Genomic DNA, 21,725 nt, shown 5'->3' on the forward strand with positions numbered 1-21,725 from the left:
GATGGGCTGTGGGAAGGATAAAGAACACTGCAACAGCTGGGTGAACAGCTGGAACATGAGCAGGGAATATCCCCCCAGAGATCAGGATCACTGCCCCAGATGCTTTAACAGATTGTGACAGAATCCAGACTTTTTGTCACATCCTGCATTGCAACCTAAGACAAACCCACCCAGTGCCACCCCTGCCATGGCAGGGACACCTCCCACTGTCCCAGGCTGCTCCAAGCCCTGTCCACTGCCAGGGATGTGAGTTATAAAAGTAAATTTGCTGCTCCCTGAAACAGAGCTTTTATTGGCAAGTTCCTTTGCATTAAAAAAAAAAAGAGGTATAAAAGGAGGTTTTCCAGCAGATGTGGGGACAGTTGGAACAATAATGAATATCTGCCAGCTGGGCTGGATCTCAGGCAGGTCTCTGTTGATATCAGCAGCAGGGAGGTCCCCAAGGTTTACAAACATCATTGTATCACTTTATTGAAATCTGCTCTTCATTGTCACCTCCCCATTTTCTAAGTGTGCCTTCCTGCCCTGATGTTTATCGTGGAACAAATGAAGCCTTTCTCCTTCCCTCTCAATTCAAACCTTTTCTTAACTAAGGATTTTATCTTTATTGTAAGGGGTGGGAGGGGAAAAAAAAATTGTTTTTGGATTTTTCTTAGATCTTTTAAATCCTAGTCAGAGAGCCAAGCCTTATCTTCCCATTCTTTGTGTGGAGTAGCAGAGCAATAACTTGGAGCAGCATTTGGCTCCTGCTCTGTGGTGTCTCAGCCAAACATAACGAGGCATTATGTTGATTTAAACGTGCTGCTGCAGAAAACTCCATTTATTTCAAGGGCTTTTCTCGTTAAAGATGCAGCTTTTGGTCATGTGGCAGCTGCCAAAATTCTCTGTCTTGACACCAAGGGGTGGCTGCAGCCCCTTCTTTCTCAGGGGTCTCTGGGAGGGAGTGTCCACTGCTTGGCAAGTTTCTGTTCCAAAGAAAAATCCTCAGAGCTACTCAAGCTCTGTGGAATAACAGATTTGAGGTTTCTCAGTCTAAATTTATTCTATTCCGAGCTGCTCCAGAATGCAAGTCCAGAAAGATTCCTCTGCCTTCCTTCATTCTGTCTGAAACATCTGGGTTCCAGGGGTTGCCTGGGATTTCAGCTGCTAATTAGACATAATCACATTGCAGGATCATTTTCAGAAACAGGGATGTGCTCCAGTTTCAAAGAGCTGCTCAGAACTGAGTGGAGAGGGGAGCACAGCACTGGTTAAGGAGGCTCCAGGGGGAATGTGGGTCCTCAGTCACACACAAACGTGTCCTGCTGCTGTGGGAATTCAGCAGGCAATGGATGTGGGTGGTTTGTACACATGATTTTTCTCTCTAAATAATAGCAGAAAACCTTTTCTGACCTTGATTCAAAACCCCAGTGTACATCCAGGGACCTGGGGTTCCAGGAACTTGGAGACATTTTAGGAAGAGGAGTTTGCACTCCTGAAAAATCTCAGTGTTCAGGAGAATTGGCTGGAGGTTCCCAGGGAAGGAGAAGTGGAATTCCAGTGGGAATTCCATTGCAATGGGCTGGAGGTTCCCAGAGCAGCTCTGGCTGCCCCTGGATCCCTGGGAGTGCCCAAGGCCAGGCTGGACAGGGCTTGGAGCTCCCTGGGACACTGGAAGATGTCCCTGCCCATGGCTTTAAGACCTTTCTAACCCAAACCATTCTGGCATTCCGTGAGTTGAAATTAAAAAATGAAATCTTAATGATTACAGGATAATTCATGATCAATACTAGAGCTATTAGACTGTGAGCAAGTTTCCAGTGCAGGTCCAGGGAGTGGCTGCTCCAAGGTGTCTCCTGTTTTGGGATGATGGATAGAGCCTCTGTCTTCCCAGGGAGCACCAAACACAAAATGTCTTGTTATGAATGTTAACATGTAGTTAGTGCACTTCATACTTTATAGATTTTATTTATATTGATTTCTATTTACCCACCATGTATTTTGTCAGTGCCCTTCTGCTTCCTGGAGCAGAAGACAGAAATAGGGCTGGTCTTAACATTTCCTGCTGCAGTAGTTTTCAATTCCTGTATTTGCTCTTTCTTTGACTCAGTGCCTTCAGTGGTGCTACCAAAACATGACCTTTCTTGACAATTTTTTTGCTTTTTTATTTTTTTTCCCTTGCTGCTCTGACTTTGGTTTCCCTACTCTGCCCAGCACAAGACTTTGATATAAATTTTTATTTTTATTTTTTTTTTTCAGAATTACAACCGGCCTCCAGTGATGGCCCTGGCTGTGCCAGTGGCAGTGAAATTCCTGCAGAGGGGCAATAAGGAGCTGTGCAGGAACATGTCCAGTTACCTGTCCTTGGCTGCCATTGCCAAGGCAGAGCTGCTGGCTGAGCACACAGAAACCATCCTCAGGAGTGTCCTTCAAGGTAGGCCCAGCCCAGAGTCTGGGTTTAGTCCAGGTGTCCAGATCAGTTAGGCTGTGCTAAGCATGTACACAACCATTCTCTAATAGAATCAATCAATCATTAGGGGTGGGAAAGACTCCAGGATCAATCCCACCATTAAACAAATCATATAAAGCAGACCCATGGAAATATCTATAAATGTGATCAAATGTATTCATCACACTCTAATAACAAACTTGCTCAAGGAATATGTGAATTTACTGCACCTCTGGAGGTTTTGGTATGGATTGGCTGACCCACAGGGCAGGAAATACATCTGTACTCGTTAATATTCCCTGCTAATGGACTCCAAATTATCAGCCCTGATACGAGGCACCAGCCATGGAGCTCTTATCCTTCCTCTTAGTGTCACTGGCAAGGCTCCAAAAGAGAAATGGGGATGAAATTAATCCCATTCTGTGGTGGAATAGTCAGATGGAAGATACAAAAGCTTTGTAGTGGTTCTTTCATTTTGTCTACGTTATTAGCTTTATATAGAACAATGTTGCTAATCTCTTTACATTTTTTTTTTTTTTTTTGTGGTTTAAAAAGCCAAAAATATTCATTCCCCTATAAAAGGAACTCCAGTTGGATTGGAGTAATAAAGTTCACAGTGTTTGTTGCAATACAGTGCCACTGCAGTGGTAAAATCCTTCGAGTAGGGGTAATAGCAGTAAGTAACAATAACTAATTATTAAAAGAACGTTGTTATGAAGATTTTAAGCCCTCAGATTAAATGTATGCATCATGTATTTATTAGTTTATAAATTAATTTGTGACTTTATTATGTTAAGACTTATTAATGTGCTAACATTATGCATTGCCACTTGTAACTGTGGGGTAGTAACAGAAAGAAATAGTGAATATATTCATGGATTTTGGGAAAAGTGCAGCACACACACCCACAAGGGAAGCTTCGAGCACGGCTGAGTTGTGTATTTATGTTCTTCCACCAGCAGATGTTGCTGTGGATATCAGGTTTGGGAATTCCAGCCTGGAAGGGGCCACTCAGAACAGGCAAAATGATTTGGTTTTTTTTGAGTAGTGACTTAATTACCCTGCACATAATTAGCGTTGGAGGCACGAGAAGCTGGGTTTGCAGCAGGCTGAGAGCTGGGAGTGTTTGCTGAAGGGAGCAGGAGGCAGAGCTGCTGGGGATGGATTTCCAAGGCAGATTTTGGAGACAAAGCCGTGTTGTGGGGCTGCACAGACGGGGCTCAGCCTCGTGGCACCAGCCTGAGCAAACTTTGGCCTCTTGCCTGCAGATGTTGGAGAGGAACTGGAGTTTTTCATTACTTGGGGCAACTCTTTGGCTGCTCAGCCAGGTTCTTATCTCATTAGCTAAAAAAGAGCTCTTTAGAAAAGGTTTGAGTGCTGTGCCCCAGCGAGCGTGGGCTCTGTGCTGACACCGTCCATCAGCACTGGGGTCACACCCCGATTTATTCCCGTTCCCGGGGGTCCCACCCGGATTTATTCCCGTTCCCGGGGTTCACACCCGGATTTATTCCCATTCCCGGGGGTCCCACCCGGATTTATTCCCATTCCTGGGGTCCCACCGGGATTTATTCCCATTCCCCGGGGTCCCACCCGGATTTATTCCCGTTATCATTGCTATTATTCCCCCCCCCCAAAAAAAAAAACACGCTATTATTTTAAGTATGAGCTGCAGTGAGAGGAGCAGCCAGGAAGGATTTCTGGAGATCTTTCTGAGGATTTTCCTTTTCCTGCTGTATTTCATGGCCATTTGTTTTGATTTAATGGAGGGCACTGAACAGAGGCAGGATTTGAGAGTGGTTTTGCCCTTGCACAGTGTTGGGACCCCGAGTGTTTTTGTAACTCCCAGGATCTGGGGTTTGGCTGCCAGAGATGAACAGAGGTAATATTTCATTGCACTGTAGCTAAGGTTATTTGTAGATATTACTTAGTGAGGGATTTTTGTCAAGTTTACTGCCCAGCATTTATAACGTAGATACCTTTTTATTGCAGGGGAACAGGAGAAATTCCAGCAATCAGAGCAATTCTTTTTCCCTTAAATAAGCAGTGCTGCCAAAACTTTGGAGCAGTGTAACTTTAGGTATGAAGCACAACCCCCTCGAATGGCACAGGAAAGTGGAATTTACCTTTTTTTACTACTTTTGTATCCAGGCACTAAGGATCTGTCATGGTCAGGAGGAAGTGTAGCAGAAAGAAATTTGTCCAAGTGTGTTCTTAGGATATCTGTAAAGAATGAGAGACAGAAACAAGGGAATAGAGAAGAAGGATGGGCTGCTTCCAGGGGAAATAAGAATTGCTTTAAATAAGACATTCCTCATGATGACTTGTTCAGAGGCTTCAACAGGTAGCAAGTGATGGTTCTTGTTGTAAATGGTTACACACCCAGCGAGCAGGGCATTCATCATTCTCTGCTTGTGCTGTTTCCCACATGAAAACCATCAGCAGCTCCTTGGCTCTCTGCAGCTGCTGCTGTGCTCTGGATCCAGCCCTGGGCTTGGAGGGGGTTTGGGATTTGAGAGAGAAGAGAGTCACTGGCACTGAGCAGCAATTCTGTCTTGTACAAACCCCCCGAGGGCAGCAAACAAGTCCAAAGGTACCTTAAAACCTGGGCCCCCAGAGAGCCAGGATTGTGCACAGGGTCTCTCTGCAGCTAAAACTGCATGGTTCAAAATGAGAAAAAAGTCCCACCTGGGACTCGACTCAGAATTTTGGTTTATGAGAAGAGTAGAGTGTTTTAGTCTAGTAAAGTATCTTTATTTACAAAACAACTTTACAAAAATAATTTCAATAAAATTATCACAAAGTCAATGTACAATATAATACAGCTGCGTTTCCTCCCAATGTAACATCAGATTATGATGGGGAATATTATTTTTATATCAATCTGTGGCATAAATAATGCTTTAAACAAGGAACTAGCTTTCTTAGAGTCTACTCATGACTAACAAGGATTAATAGACAGCACATTTCTGGACTTGGGTGGTTCCTCTGTAAAATTCACATTAACACTATAGAACCCAAGGATTGGAGGAGCCTGGAATGGTTTGGGTTGGAATGGACCTTAAAGGTCCAGTGCCACCCCTGCCGTGGCAGGGACAGCTCCCACTGTCCCAGGCTGCTCCAAGCCCTGTCCATCCTGGCTTGGGACACTTCCAGGGATCCAGGGGCAGCCACAGCTGCTCTGTTCTGCAGAGCCAGGTCAGATTTTTCTTCAGCAGGGATGTCAGGAGCTTCATGTGGCTCCTGAATGTCCGTGGTGACCCTCCCTGTATACATCAGCAAACCCTGCTGGAGAGACAGAGCTGCCTGGCCCCAGGAGCAGCTTTTCCAGTGCCTTGGTCTGTGGGGATGTTTTCAGGGTTTGGCCAGGACAGCAGGCAGAGATCAATCCCTTCTCCACAGTTCTGTGACCTTGCAGTGCTGCTGTTCCTTGGAATTCCAGAGGCAGGGGCTCCTGCAGCTCTGCTGGTTGTGACACTGCTGCTCAGCTCTGTGAAATCCACGCCCTGTGCACAGCCCAGCTTTAGGACACGTACTGGGCTCCTCCATGGGGCAGCACCTCCGTGACCCCCCAGCCCACCACACTGCCCCGGGTGCCACAGGTGTCCCCTGTGCTCTGAGCTGTCACCTCAGCAGGGCTGAGCACTCTGTCCCACAGGTTAAAGCCAGTCAGCTTCCCTGAGAAAGCCAGAGCTTCATCAAAGCCCCCTCCCACGCAGCAGCCGTTCTTCTCCTGCCCCAGCTGCAGGATGCCCCCGTCGGGGATGGTGTGAGCCCCAGCCACGTCCCAGGCACTGGCTGCCAGCTGCCCCTGTGCCCACAGGGATGCAGATCCGTTCTCTGAGCTCCAGGTGCCACACAGGTGGAGCCACTTGCCAGGAGTAACCACATTTCTGGCAGCCAACTTGTGCTGGGCACTGCCCACGGCGAGCACGGCCGAGTCCCGGCTCAGGTACAGCTGGATCTCATAGGGGTTGAATTTGGTTCCGTAGGAGAAGATGATGGTTTTGTCCAAGGCCTCGGTCACCTTGAGCCAGATGCAGGCAGTGAAGGAGCTCAGGGTCATTCCAGAGCTCGGGTGGACACTCCCAAAGATCTTCCTCGAGCGCATGGGGAACAGAATTGCAGTTTCACAGCCTAGAAAAGTTGAGAAAATTGTCAGGTAAATAAAAGCTGGTTTATTTGTATGTGCACAGTTGGGACTTTTGATATGACATGGATTCATTAAGGTTGGAAAAGATCTCTCTGGTCACCAAGCTGTGGCTGCCCCATCCCTGGAAGTGTCCAAGGCCAGGCTGGACAAGGCTTGGAGCAGCCTGGGATAGGGAAAGGTGTCCCTGCCCATGGCAGGTGAGATTGGAACAAGAAGATCTTTTAGATCCCTTCACCCCAAACCATTCCCTGATTCTGGGAAGTCCAACTGCCAGCCCAGCACCACCAGGCCCTCAAGTGCCACATCCCCTCCCTTTGAGCACTTCCAGGGATGGGGATTCCATCACTCCTCCAGGCAGCCTGTCCCAGTGCCTGAGCCAGGGCTCACTTCCAGGCTTCCCCAAGGGAGCTGAGAGCTCAGCTCATCCCCTGGGATGCAGGAACCTACCCCAGGACGGTTGGAAGGAGCTGTCAGAGCTGCTGGAGGAATTGCTGGGCACTATGGCAAGGGATAATCTGGCTGCAGGAATCTCTTGGCTCTTCCTGCCTGCACAGGGGGCACGGTACAGTCCTGTGGCATCCAAAGGGTTAATGCAGCCTGCTGCTCCCTTTGGGAAGCTGGCTCTGTATGGAGCATCACCTCCTGGGACAGGGACTCTTTCAGCCCTTTCAAGTGGGTAATTCTGCCAGGGAATTGGGTAACCCTCCCTCGGTGCCACTGAAGTGTTGTTTCATCCTCTGCTCTAAGCGTGGAGTCAGGAAAATTCCTCAGTGGTGCTGAGGGAAGGGGCCGGGGTCCCTCAAACAGGTTTGGACACCAAGGTGTTCCCAGGAGAGGGGGGAGGCTGTGCCTGGAGAAGGCAACTGCTGTGCCATGGGTGACAGGGCACCAGGGCACTGCAGCTTCTGGAAAGCAGAAAATGTTGGCAGGAACATGCTGAGATGGGCTTGCTTATTTAATTTACATTCCTGGCCCTTCCTTTAGAATTGTTTTGGTCAGGAGCACTCATGGGCACTGGTTAAATAGAGGAAATTATGAGACAACTGATACTTTTAAACCAGCTCTTCTCTCATGTCCAATTAATCAAAGTGTTGATAATGGAAATTAAATTAGTTAAAACCGCTAACAGAAATTTATGCAGCTTGGGAAAGCAATTGGTGATCAGTAAAGCCAAGACATTTCTGGTGGTTTCTGTGCTGTTCCCTGGTTGTACCTAAGTTAATACCCAAGGTGACAGGAGGGAACAAGCAGCCCCTTCTCCAATTAAGCTGCTTCATTTCCTGTTAAAAGAAGCTGGAGGATCTGAAATGTCTAAAACGTGTGTGGAAATTTCTGCTCCAGGGAAATGAAGGACTCTTTGTGCCCTCCAGGACTGAGCTGCTGTGGTATTTCATGGGCTGCTTCCCTCCAGCTTTGAGCAGATTTTACATCTCCCATTGACCCTTTTGAGGAGGGGCAGGGTCAGTGAGCAACTGCTGGGGATTCTCCTTAAAATGCTACTTAGGAGCGCTATTGTGAAAAAGCTTTTAATTAGCAGGCTTTCAGGCTCTATTATCAAAGCCTAAACAAAATTAAAACCAGCCTCAGTGAAGAACAAAAAAGTGTGATTAGAAAATCCCTCAAGAGTATGGCTGGCAGTAAGTCAAGATGTGAGAAATTAAAGTCAGTTGCTAAAAATTCCCTTGGAAAAAAAAAATCCAGAGAGATACTCTGGAAGTACTTAAAATGCAGCCTTTACATTTACAAGTATGGCTGTTTTCTGTAAAATCACGTGGGAACCAGTGGAAATAAACCGAATTTCCACTGATGATCCTCAGTGCACACCGAGTTTGTTGCTCTCACCTGGTGCAGTCGCTGCTGGGGCACAGAGAGATAAGGAATGAGAACATGCTCTCTGCAAGCTTTGTGCTTGGGGAAAAGAGGAATATGCTCCAAGACCTCCTCCCAGCAAACAAAGATTTGAGGTGTTGTGATAAAGCAGTGAGAACAATTAACTTCTGAAGCTGAGTCCCTGCCCCGCATGAAGGGACGGGTTCAGGTTAGGCTGGAAAAGCTTTGATGTTGTGGTTGTGTTGGTGCCTTTGCTGCAGCAATTACTGCTCCTCTCTGCTCCCTGGTGTGAGAGCTCAGTCTGGAGATGCTGCACCCACCCTGCAGGGCTAGATTTTGGGAGTTTAGGTTGCAATAACTTCAATTTGTGGATAACAGGGGCATTAATGAGCAGGCAGAAGCCAGGCAGTGACAGCTCGCTGGAGGGCAGGGTGATTTCAGTGCACACGGTAATTCTGCACCCACACTTTAAACAAACGGGGGGCTGCTCTGCCACACCCGAGCTGCTGCTTTTTTGGGTGTCTTGCTGCACAGAAAAACTGAGTTTGGATTTGATGTATGAGCCCACCTTTCTATAACCACCTCACTGACCAGTGCAAATGTTTTGGAAGTGGAAAAATCCCCCAAACAACAGCAGCACTGAGGGTTACTGTTTTCTCTGTGCCAGAGGGAATATTCAAGGCAGAATCTTCCCACTGGCATGCAGGGAATGTGCCCTCCCTGCCCTGGAAGTGTTCTTGGCTGGCTGGCAGCAGCTTTGGACGCTGGAGCTGGTGAGGAGATGTTAATGTAGGGAGAGGAAGGAGTGGGAACATGCAGGAGAACTGGAGAAGCTCCATGGCTGCGAGCACCAGGAGTCACCAGCTGGGAAGGCAAAAGGTGAGAGAACATAACCTGGCTGTCTAAAATCCATTTGCTGCTCTCGGGCAATGGCTTTGATCTGGGAGGGCCTGGAGGAGGTGGGATCCTGCCCTGCAAGAGGAGCTTTGATGAAAACTTTCTTTGATCCCACCTTTGAAAAGCTCAGTGCTGCTTTTTCCACAAGTGCTGGGGTTCCCCAACCCTTCAGGCTCAACCTGCTCAAAGCTGCTCCTGGGGTTGAAGGAGGTGCCCAGGAGGGGTTTGTGGAGCCCTGTTTTGGAGTGGCCCCCAGAGCTCTCACGCTGGCCTTACCTGCTGGCAGCAGGTGCTGAGCTGCCCATTGCTGTGACACCCTCAGCTCAGCCCGGGTCTGCTGCAGCTCCTTCCACAGCGAGTTCAGGATGGGATTGTCCCCTCTGCTGCCATCCAGTTTATCCTGCAGGGCTGTTTCCTGTGCCTGCTGCTCGGCCCTGCTGCTCCAGGCGCTCTCCAGCCAGCCCAGCCTCACGGACACGTTGTGGCTCAGCTGCAGGACGTGCTCCAGAACCTTCCCTTGCTCCCACTCCTGCAGCCTCCTGGCCTCCTCAGCCTGCTCCCTGCTCCTCACCAGCGCCTGCTCCACCTGGGACACCACCTGGGACGTGACAGTGGCCAAGGTGCCCGCCAGGGTGGTGGCCAGCTGGCTCAGCTCTGCCTTCAGGGTCTGCAGCTCCAGCCTGGGGAGCTCATCCAGAGCCTGCAGCATCATGTTCTCCTTCATCTGCGAGTTCTCCAGCATGATGAACAGCTTGTCCCACTTGCTGTGCTCCCGCTGGCAGTCGCACGAAGCAGCTGCAAGGGAACGTACAGATGTTGCTATTCCTTTGTGTCCCTTAGTTTTAAATGGGAGCGCTTGGCAAAATCTGGCTCTGTGCAAAGCCCGTGTCCTCCAGACTGTCCCAGAATCGTGGACTCAGACTGGTTGGGGTTGGAGTCATGTTCCAACCCCCTGCCCAGTGCCTTTCCCTTTGTATCAGCACCGAACAGTGCAGGGCTGTGAGCACAGAGATCCTAAACCCCTGCGACAGCAACAGCGTTTTGCAGGAAAACCGAGAAATAAAGAGCCTAAAGCACAGTCCAAGGCATCCCATCCAAGGGCTTTACCGTTATAGCCCATAATAATCTACAGCTACGAGCTTCCCGGTAATAACTCTTTCAGAACGAAGGCAGTTCTGCAATTCGGGTTAAATTCACTCACCTTCCTCAGTCGCAGGGGCCGGACCTTCGATCTCATTATCCAGGTTCACGTACATGAGCTCGTAGTCATCCTCTTCATCCACGGCGGAGCCAGAAGCGCTGGAAACACAGAGCAGAGCGAGCAGGGAGAGGAATCCTCGGGCCAGCATTTCCCTGGCCGTGCCCGGGCTGGGGCAGTTCGTGGCTACCGCAGAGGCGAGGGTGGCGAGCGGAGCGCACAATGAATGAGCGCTGAAACCGGAGCGCTCCTGGTTGTGCCTTTTAGCCGGGAGGGGATGGGAAGGGAAGGGAAGGAAGGGAAGGGAAAGGGGCGGGCGGATTTGCTCAATCCCAACCCTCCAGGTTTGCCTGCGGGATGCTCTGAGTGGCCAAGGGCACAAACGGGGAGAGCCGCGCTCGCCCCCGGGCGGATCGGGACGTGCCCGGGGCTGGCAGCGCTCGGGATGAGCGGGGTTGAGTTGGTTTTGTGTCATTTGTGGAAAAGAAAGCGTTCCCTGAACAGAAATGAGGGATGAGAGGCTCTAGGGGGCTCTTTAAAAATGCTGTTCGTTGTCTTTAAGTGATACAGCGATTTATTTATTCTTTAAAATGCTGTTTATTTTATTTAAATGGTGCAGCAATTCACGGGTCGTGGGTGACAAGAGCCCAGCTCACAGCTATTTTAGCCACAGCTGTGGGTTTGTCTGAAGCCACTCTAGTTCTGCTTACAATTCATTATATATTTTTTATTGCAGAGCATTTTTATACATGACCACCAATCAATACTTTTACCTATAGCTTATCAAAACTGCTAACATCACTATATTCATCGTTTTTTAATTACAAAAAGCTAGTGTGTTACAGTTTAAGTTAGAAGTTGTTTTCCAGTTTTCTTGTAATGGAAATTTTTGAGATTTCTTTTTTTACTTGCAACAATGGCTTTCTTGTTTGTTTGTAAAAATCTTTTTGCTTGGGTAAAAACATCTTTTGTTTAAGGTAGATTTATCCTTTGCTCTGAGTCATAAAAACCCCTTCTAACTCACATGCTAACACATGCTTTGCCTTCTAGCTATCCAGTAAGACTGGCTCAGCAATTCTTTTTTTCTATCTCAAAACTTGCTTTTATTTTTATTTCTTTTTTCAGATTCTATATTCAAAAATCTTTCTGTTATACATACACATCTGTGAGACCTTCCTGTTAAATCCATATCTTTTCCAACAGTTCCCTGTGAATTCAGTTTGTTTGCCAGGGCTCTGGAGGGGATTGGTAGAAAAATAAACATACCTGGAGTTGGTTTGGATACACGTGTCTAAAACCTAAATAGTGCAGCTTTTTTGGAGAGTTTGGCACTGCTGTGTAAGGAATTCTATTGTATACCAACAGTTTATTGCTTTAAGCAATACAGGAGAACTCTTAAGGAGTTCTAACAGCTTGTTAGGGTTCTGCTTTTCCAGCCCTAATTAGCACTTACACCACCATTGCTCCGTGGATAATCTCTTAGTGCTGTATCCTGTTTTGGGAGCTGTAAATCTGCAGCTGCACAATCGGAGTTGTGTCTGTTACCTTTGAAAAAGCTACACAAGGTGCTTTTGGATGAAACATTAATTTAGTCTGAGTCTTATTGATGTTAATCTGGTTTAAATTCTGTAATCTTATTGGTTCAACAGGCCATTAATCATGTCAGAGATGCTTTGCTGAGGTGAGATTAGGGGTGATCTCGTACAAATTATGAAATATCCAGAGAACAGCAAAAAACCCCTCCTGCAATTACATCTAACTTGGAATCTGTGCTCCCTTTCCCTTTGTGTCTCTGGTTTTGCTTATCCAAACCTGCACTACCTGTGCCTTGGATATTGGGGAGAATTCCTCCCTGGGAGGCTGGTGGGGACAGGCTGGGCTCTGATCCTGGAGGTTCTTCCCAGCCTAAATGATTCCATGATTTTCAGGTAGGTTTGTGCCAAGCCTGGGTCATGCTGGGGGAGAAGTTGGTCTTGGTGCTGGGATTTTTGTCTGTGGGAATTCCCTTTGGAGTGAAAATCCCTGTGCCCATGGGACAGTGGGAATGTGCTCCTTGTTGTTCCCAATCCCCCTGTGCTGCTGGGATGGGCAGAGCTGGAGTTTGGGGCAGCCTTTTCCAGGAATGGGAGCAGGGCTGGCACCACCCTGTCACAGCCCTTGGGTCCCTCCCTGGCTCACCTGCAGCCGTGCAGTGTCCCCAGCTGTAGGACACTGTGCTGGAATCGTCATTCCCAGTGTGTGGTCTGCTTGGGGAGGGTGAGAAAATCGAATCTGCAAAGTATTGGGGGTCAGGGTGGCAGGGAAGGAAGAGGGAAGGGAGGTATTTAGGGAGTTGAGTGGGATGTTCTTTCCATTCTCACACAACAAACATGTTCAGGCTCTTAGTTTAGATTGAGGCAGATGAAGCAAGATTGGGAAAAAGTGACTTATTCAGAATTCCCAATAATCACCTCTGGCTGTCTGAGCTCTGGGAATCAGGGGGTTGGGGAGCTGGGTGTGCATAAATCCCCTCAGAGCTGTAAAGATGTGACAAACAAACAGCTCTGAGTATCCCTTGCTGCCTCAAACGTGAAAATTCCAGAAAATGGCCAACGGGGTTGTGCCTGCTGACCTTTCTTGAGGTCTCTGAAGAGCAGGCCCAAACTGGGATATGTGGGATTATTTACACGTTTGCACACAGGTTCTTCACTTAAAAGCAATTCCACGTCAGTGAGGTCACCTCAATCTCGCTGCAGAGGGAGGGGGTTGCTCTGATTGCCTTTGCTTTTCATTTATCTTGGTTAGGGAATATCAGCCCAGCAGTGTTTGCTGCAGGAAACTGCCCAGAGCTGTGCTTGCACAAAGTATTTTTTGTTCAGAGAGGTTTGGTGGCTGCAGTCCATCATCTGTGATTGCATCACTCCTCTGGTACACCCCACACTGCAAACGCTCTTTGCCAGACTAAATAATCACTCTTCCTTTCCAGATCCTTTCCTAGCCCTGACAGCCCAGCTTAGGCAATAGCATGGCTCAGGTTGGTGTCTTTCCTTGCTTAAAGCCGTTTTTTTTTTTTTTTGGTTGTTGTTACTCCCTCTTGGATTCCTTCCCATCACACTTCAAGAGCTGAGAGGAAATTTGCCTGTCCAGGAATACGGGAATTTCATCTTTTGCAATCATTGCTGAAATTTGACTGGAGTTTAAGGGTTCTGTTCCATGTGGGCAGAAAACTTCCCGTGCAATTTAAGCAAGGACAAGTGTAAAGAAAGGACTTTGTGCTGCAAGCGCGACGTCATCCGGAGAGAAAAGAATTTTTGGTGTAATCAGTACAAAATGTTTCAATTTTCAACTATGACACGAGTCTAGAAAAGTTCCAGTAAATCCATCCTCTCACCTTTCTTATCATTGAGTATCCTGAGTTGGAAAGGACCCCCAAAGATCCTCCAGTCCAGCCCCTGGCCCTGCACAGACACCCCAAAATCTCACCCTGGGCATCCCTGGGAGCAATGTCCAAACACTCCTGGAGCTCTGGCAGCCTCGGGGCTGGGACCGTTCCCTGGGGCAGTGCCCATCACCCTCGGGGGGAAGCAGAACCTTTCCCTGATCTCCAGCTTCTCCCTCTGGGGGAATTTTTGCTTGGCATCAATCCCATGGAACGTTAGTGGTGACATTTTTAATCCAAATCTGCTGGGAACATCAGGAAGAGCCCAGGGAATGTGGTTGGGGAATGGCCAGAATGGGGCACTTTGCTCTTCTTTTCAGGGTGATTGAGCAGCAAACCTCTTTCCTTTGCCCCTGGCCTTTGTGATTGTGTAGAACAGATAAATGTGCTGTGTCCCTGGGGTGGCAGTGGGGTCTGACCTGGCCTTTGGCTGCACTGGGGGCTCGGGGCAGCCTTTGGGGAGCAGCCAGGGATCCCCCAAGCAGGATAAAGTGCAGAAGTGTGGCTGGCTTGAGTGCAGAGGTGCTCCTGAGGAGGATGAGGACCCTCAGGGATCATTACAAGCTGCTGGGCTCAGAGCTGTCTGAACCTGCCTGAGTTATGTGCTGGTTTCTTGGCTCAGGGGGAGGCTGTGAGACCCAGCCGTGTCCTGGGGTGCATTTGCTGTATCTGGCAAGAGCCCCACGTGCTCCAGCCTGAACCCAAATATCCCTTTCCTACCATCCATGAACAGATCTGCTGATCTTCCACAGTTATCCGGCTCAGATGTGAACGGGAGGAAAAGCAGCAGGCCAGAGAGCTGATTCCTCTTGGAAACCAAATCCAAAGAGGCCGTGAGGACTTGCAAGGGTTGACAGAAAGGAGCCATGCTAGCTTGCAATAGGCAGATGTTTTCCATATGTTGCTCAAGTGAAATTTAAATCCATCGAGGCAGGCATGTACTGCGATGTGAAGTTATATATTTTGGTATGAGCCTGGGCTTCAAATTGAATTATGCACAGACATGTTAAGAAAACGTGTGAGAGAGGGTTTAGCATATCTCTGTCTGTCTGCAGTTGGCTCTCTCTGGCTCCTTTCTATTCCTGGAAATGGCATTTTTAACTATTTCTGTTCAAATGCATGTTTAGCTCTCTGTTAACCAATTATTCCTTCCACATGATGCTTATTTGATTTGGAACTCTGAATCTCAGCAAAGGAGAATTGTAGTTTCGTCTCTTGTTTTTGTTGTTTCTTTGTCTTTTGTTTCTGTCTTCTTTTGTTTCTAAGTTAATTGAAATCACACTTAGTTTGGCCTAGGACTCAACAGAGCATCATCCAAAACTGAAAGCTTATTAAGCAATGTTCTCATGATATTCAGAAATAAGATGATAATTAATAGGAATTCGTAGGGTTTTATTTACACAATGTTGTTACGCCTGCAATGATTTGCTCTATTTGGATAATTTATTTGGTTTCTTGGCCCAATATACAATTTTTTACAGCTTTATGCCTCCCTGGTTTTGCACTGATGATCCTTCAAGGCCAGGTTGGAGCAGCCTGGTGGAAGGAGATGAGCTTTGACATCTCCCTAACCCAAACTGTTCTGTGATTGTTAAACTGGTGTCTCCAGGAGTGTGCTGGTGTTGTGGGGCTCTCCCCAGTGCAGTGATGGCTGGAGAGGCTCCCTGGAACAGAGGCTGGACAGAGTTAAGGGAATAAAGAAGGGATTTATTAAAAACCTTCAAAGGATTCACCTTGGGCAGTGCAAGAGCCTGGATGTGGATGCACAGTGGACCCCAAGTCAGGAGTTCTCACACTTTTATAAATTTTGGTCCATTTCCACCTTGGGGTTCATTGTCCAACCCCAGCTCCAGGCTCTGCAGTCCCACCCTCCTACATTCTCTCCTCCATTCTCTGCTCTTTGCACTTTTTGGGGCTGGAGCTGCAGCGTGTCCTTGGTTGTGGGGCTGGAAAAGGATTGTTTGGTGTGCCTGAGCTGGGAGGAGAACTCGCTGATGTGGATAGAGGAAAACTCTGCTTTCCCAGGTGTTTGAAGGGAACCAGAAAGGAAAGAATTAATAACAAAAGTTGCACCTGCAGTGGATTACAGGATGCATACGTGTGAGAGGTGATGTTTTGGTAAAAGCACATTTGTAAGAGGTGTTCTGCCTTCCTTGGACCAATAAGCTGACCCTGTTCTTGGTTCAATGAGGTGGGCTATAAAATGTGAGTATTTCTACAATAAAGTGCAGCTTCTGCCTCTGAGAGGAAGCCGTGCTATCGCTGTTGGTGTGCAGTCAGCAATGGAACAGCGACCATGAAACACACAGTGACATTGGTCTCCTTTCAAGACAGGAAAGGGACACTTTATTGTGACACCACCTTCCTTGTGGTGTCACTCACTCCCTAACCAAAAAAACAGAACACAGCCCATTGGCCAGAGCAAGCAACACCTCTAGCAAGATGTTCTCACTGTAAACCATACAATTTCTCACAGTACACATCCTGTAAATAATAGCAGGTGCATCTTTGTTTGAGATTCTTCCCTTTCTGTTTCTCTCTCCCGTGTCCCTCAGGCAGTCCCTGGGGAAGCTTTCCTGTTTTCACACAGCTTGCCCAGCTCTGTGCATCCGCACCGTGCCCCGTGATTTCTTCACCGCTCCTGCAGCAATAGCCGACACGTTTCTATAAAGTTCAGAGCTCTACACCAGTGCAGTGCTGAGTCTGGAAATAGGAAAGCTAAGCTTGAAGGCACCAGCAGAGCCCTGAGTGACCGTGGTCCCTGTGTGTCCCCAGGGAACTCGATGCTGCTGCGGGTGCTGCCCGCGCTCTACGAGCAGCGGCCGCGGCCGATCCTCGCCCGCCTGCCAGAGCTGGTGGCACCCATGGCCCAGCTGGACCCTCCCGAGCAGCTGCACATCCTCAGGCTCCTGCACACCGTGGCCAGGAAGAGACAAGTGGGGGTAAAGCACGCTGGGAGTGTCTCCCTGCCCTTCCTTTGGAGGGTTTGTGTGGCACAGGCTTGGGGAGGGAGGAATGGCACAGCGCAGGGCAGTGCCTGCCTCTGCTAATTCCCTGTCAATTCTTTAATTCCATCCCAAATCCTCCACCTAGGCATAAGGAGAAGGGAGCAAAGACTCTGCTGGACAAGAAGGTTTGGGTTAAACCATTTGTCTCCGATGTTTTTGGCTCTTCCTCTGTCAGCTGAGTGTGAAATCCCATAACTGTGTTTCTGTCAGTGTACATGAACTGTATTAAAATCCATGTCAAGGACAATTAACATGATTTAGGAACTGATGAGAACTGATAATCCTCAAAAAAAAAAAAAAAAAAGGAACAGAAGAAGGAGTTGTTTTATGCCCTGTGTCTGAATGTCTTTTCCACAGATGCAGCAGTTTCCATGAATCCAAGGTAATTTAGTGTGCCTGTTTATCCTGCATTAATCCCTCAGTGGGGACTTGCATCCTGTTTGGCAGATGGCTCTGAGGATTACACCCTCAGCCTCCTGAAAATTGGGTTCTTACAAGAAATGACAACTTACCTCCAGCACGTTTATTGTGCAGTGAGGGTCTTGCCCCCATTTTTTCCCTTTATTCCAGCTCCTGACCTTGCCACACTGTTTAGTTTCTGGAGGAACCCCAAAAATTTCTACAAGTACTTTAATTTACTGCATCACTGAGGAAGGCTGAGTCTTATGTTGTTTTAATCAATAAAATATAGACTGGCCTGGAGCAAGGAAAATATTTGGTAGAGGTGGTGTTTTGTTTTGTTTTGTTTTAAATTGGGCATTTCCTTACTTATTTATGCATAACTGCCATATTTTACAGCAGAGTTTACCCTTACTCCATATGTTCACTTGAACTTGGATTGACCTCAGCAAAGCTCCATGCAAAGGTCACCAAGAGTGGAAAACTCTTCTGTTAACTCAGAGTCTGGTGGCTTATTTTTATCACTCTGGTGGTTGTGTCTCTCTGGTTATACGTTCACAATTCAAAACAGAGATCCAATTTGTTTCTGGTTTTTTTAACAGGTGCTGAAAGAGTGTTTGCCATTTTTATTTGGACACCTGAGGGACCCCAACCACAGCGAGGTGATTCTAAACATCCTTCTGGAAATATCCAGCTATGAACCTGCAGCCTTGGCCCCTTTCCTTCCCACCCTGAGGGAAATTGGGGAGACTTTTCCCACTTTGATTGGGCAGACTGCAAAGATCTTTGGAGCTGTTGGACACCTCGATGAGGTAAGGTGGGAAACAAAAACAAAAAGACTTGCTTGGGTTTGGGGGTGCTTTTAATCTTTATAAAGTAATGCATCCACTTATGTCTTTCTTCACGAGTAACCAGACTGCCCTGCCATGGAATCATGGAATGGTTTGGGTTGGAGGGACCTTAAAGATGATTTAATTCCAGTCCTTGCCCCTTTGGCAATTAATTTGGGTGTGTATTGGCTGGGCCTCGTGTGTGTGAGCAGCACAGGAAGGCACCATCCTTGCTGTTTCTACTGATCTGGAACTTTGTATTCATGTAAAATTAAATTTGTCTCAGAAGAATCAAAACCAGATTTGGCTTGGCTTTGTAAATCTGATTTCTGTTGTGTGGAAAGAGGAGCCAAAATCTCATTGAGGCCTGGGAGCCAAATGAAGTTTTTTGTTCTCTCCTTGTTTACTTCCATCCCCCAACAAGTTTTACTTTTATAAGATCTGCAGGTGACCACATATAATTCTGTATTTAATATTTAAGAGTCAGCATTTTTCTAGAAACTTTACAGTTGCTAACCAGCCAATCCTCAGCTGAGCACAGCTGGGCTCAGAACTGAAGGATTTCATTTGGATTCTGTGTTTTGGGGTGTTGAACCAGCTCTCCCCATCTGGGTGTCTCTGAGGCTCTGATTCCACTGAGTTCTGCTACTTCAAAGGGGCTGAATTTATTTATTTTGCCTTTTGTTGCTGTGATTGTTTTATACCAAACCAAAAATAAGCAAGGAACCAACTGGCCCTGTCGGGTTTCACGTAGTGCTGGAAATTCCACACTAAAGTTTACAAAGACAGAATTCAAAGAATATTTTCCCCCTCATATTTTTAACCTGTTGGTTTATGAGTGGAGCACACACAGCCTGCACTGAATAATTGATGTCCAGTCTCCCTGGAGTAAGTGTGGAGTAAGATCTCACCATGTCCTGTGTCATGAGTCTGATTTTTTTTTTTTTTTTAGGAAGCTGCTGACTCAGCAGCATCCCAGCCCATGGGGAGGACACATTTGTCATTTGTTTGCTGTGTTTGTCACTGACATCCAGGGACCCTGCTCCAGGCTCAAAAACAGGGATAAAAACAACACACAGAGGGTGCTGGAGGTGAATGTTCCCCCAGGAGATCAACAGCTCCTCTCTTGTTTTGCTCTCTATAAAGTTAGGAGGTGTGAATAATTCTGAATTGTGGAAGGTCTTAAAATGCCAGAGTGGTTGGAGTTGGAGGGGACCTTGAAGCTCATCCCATTCCCCTGCTGTGGGCAGGGACACTTCCACTACCCCAGGCTGTTCCAAACCCTGTCTAAGCTGATTTTACAAAGAATCCCCTCACCTGAGAGGAGAAGGAAATGCCTCCATGGCTGATTCCTGAGCATAGGTGGGATCATGGAATCATAAGTCATTTTAATTACAAATCATTTCCCCAGGCTGGGAAAAAACCTCCAGGACTTCCAGCCATCAACCCACTGTGCCTCTGGTGGTCTCATCTCATCTCATTTTGGCCTTCCCAAACCCTCCCTCATCCCTTCTCCCCCTCTCCCTGTGCTGTGCCTGGGATATTCTGTCACTTCTCAGACAGGAATTGATGTCCCCTGCCTGGCCAGGCAAAACAAGGGGGCAAGGAGACATCAATGGTAGTGCTGGAGTTTTATTTGTTGATGTTTTATTTCACTGGAAGGCTTGCCTGGGGAGAAGAGGTGGCAAGGATTGAGGCTTGGCCTTTGATGCTTGAGGCTGTAGATCTGAGCAGCAAATCCTTGCTGGCTCCTGGAAAAAAAACCTCTTGTGCTTCCAGGGACCCTGGGAGAGAGGAGAGCTCTGGATTTGAAAGGTTGCTCCTTGTTTACACACATCACTTCTGTTGGTGTCAGCAACACTCTAAGGGGCAAGCTGAAATCAGAACTTGTCCCTTAACCACGAATCTGTGCAAATGAAAAACCATCCTGGGGCTCAGGGTGATCAGACACTTTATTTTTCCCCTTATGTTTTGAGCCACCTGGGAGCTGGAGTTATTTCTGAAAGCCCTGTGATCTTTTTGTAATCTCCTGAACCTGTTTTTGAGAAAAACAGCACAACACTTTGCCACACCTCATTGCCTGTGCTTTAGCTCTTCACCTTCTGGCAGATGTAATGCCATAAAACGTAAGGGCTGCTTATGAGAAAATACACAAATACATCAAACGGGCTCTGCTGAAATAACAAGGGGTTATGTGCATCCAAATAGGCTTTGGGAAACATTTGGGATAAGAATTGTGGCAGGGATAAGGGCTGCTTTCATGTGGAGCTATTTTGCTTTAATTTTGTTTTGTGAAACAGTTACATATTATGTTACTCAGGCAAGTTTATTGTTCTTTTACCTCACTCCAGGCGAGTAGCAGCATTTCAGCATGGCTGGAGACTCTCCAGCTGGATCAAAGTGACAGGAAAATGGTCAAAACTGCTCCTCCATTTAGTCTGCTGCACAGTTTGTTTAGAAAACAAAAATGCGTTTTAAATGTTAATTGAGCCTCTGTTTATCTCTTGGAGGAAGGCTCGGCTTTCAAATAAATTAGTGCACACCAAAAAGCCAACCTTGCCCAAGCCATTGAGGAAAAAGCTCCTTGGTCCCAGCAGCCCAGGGTGAACTGGAGTTTTCCCCACGTGGCTGAAGGGATGGGGTTTGTGTGATCCACTCTTCCCCCGTGTCCCTGCCAGGGCAGGATGCAGCAGAGCTGATTTTCCTTCCATTACCTTGCCTCGCCCGTGATGCTCCCACCACGTCCTGCCAAAATCTCCCGGGTGTTTTTATAGCCCAGCTGGGCCTGGAACCAAACTTGGAGCAGATTTTGCTCTCTGGTTCCGAGGTCCCAGAAGAGAGGAGGAAATGGGGCTGGGACCCTGCAGAGAGCAGAGCACGTGCGTGGCACATGAGCTCTGGCAAGAAGAAAGCTGTTTGTGTTTGCCTTTGTTTGTGTTTCAGCACAGGCTGAAATCCAAACTTCTCCCAGTTCCTGTTTCCATCTGCTGAGGACCAAGTGGGCTTCCCTGAGTTAAAGGATTCCCCCAGTGAAGGATCTGATGGGAGTTCCTGAGTTAATTGCTGGTTTTTCCACTGCTTTTCCCACTTGGGTGTTTTTAGGACTGTGGAACCCAATCTAATTAGGACAGAGGAGCCCTAACCTGGAGATGTTCAGGTCCAGGCTGGATGTTCCCCACTCCTGGAGGTGCTGGTGGGGCTCGGAGCAACCTGTGGAAGCAACCTGCCCATGGCAGGGCTGGGACTGGGTGGCCTCTAAGGTCCCTCCTAAACCATTCTCTGGTTTTATGAAACAGCTGAGCCAGACTCAGCAGAGGTGAAAGGGGAGCTTGGTGAAAGAGGAGCCACTGAGCCAGGCTGATCTAACCCAGAACCATGCAGGGCCCTTAAAGAGCCTTCAGGGATCTGGCTCCAGGTCTGAGGAGGAGACAACACGTCCTGGGTTAGGTAACACCAAGAGGAACAAAAGTCACTTCAGTGTAACCACAAATAAACTGCTTTTGAGGCAGCTCTGCCAGCACGGGGCAGCCACTCTTCCCCAGGGCAGTGAGTCAGTGGCAGCACCCC

The 21,725-nt window shown here is 47.7% G+C and overlaps 2 protein-coding genes across 2 annotated transcripts in view; one reads left to right on the forward strand and one right to left on the reverse strand.

Annotated features, from left to right (window-relative positions):
- Positions 1-21,725, forward strand: part of VEPH1 (ventricular zone expressed PH domain containing 1) — a 66,200-nt gene that overhangs the window by 8,228 nt on the left and 36,247 nt on the right. Inside the window, exons 5-7 of the mRNA XM_088171101.1 lie at positions 2,239-2,413; positions 16,697-16,863; positions 17,931-18,140. Coding sequence (XP_088027227.1) covers positions 2,239-2,413; positions 16,697-16,863; positions 17,931-18,140 — 552 coding nt within the window. The remainder of the gene's footprint in view (positions 1-2,238; positions 2,414-16,696; positions 16,864-17,930; positions 18,141-21,725) is intronic.
- PTX3 (pentraxin 3) lies at positions 5,164-10,772 on the reverse strand. Its single transcript, XM_014886175.2, has 3 exons — positions 10,507-10,772; positions 9,582-10,100; positions 5,164-6,562 (listed from the first exon to the last, which is right to left on the reverse strand). Exons 1-3 carry the CDS (start codon positions 10,652-10,654, stop codon positions 5,949-5,951), a joined length of 1,281 nt encoding a protein of 426 aa, XP_014741661.1. The 5' UTR covers positions 10,655-10,772; the 3' UTR covers positions 5,164-5,948.

Source organism: Sturnus vulgaris, chromosome 10, assembly GCF_052056855.1.
Source record: "Sturnus vulgaris isolate bStuVul1 chromosome 10, bStuVul1.hap1, whole genome shotgun sequence".
Lineage (NCBI taxonomy): Eukaryota > Metazoa > Chordata > Aves > Passeriformes > Sturnidae > Sturnus > Sturnus vulgaris.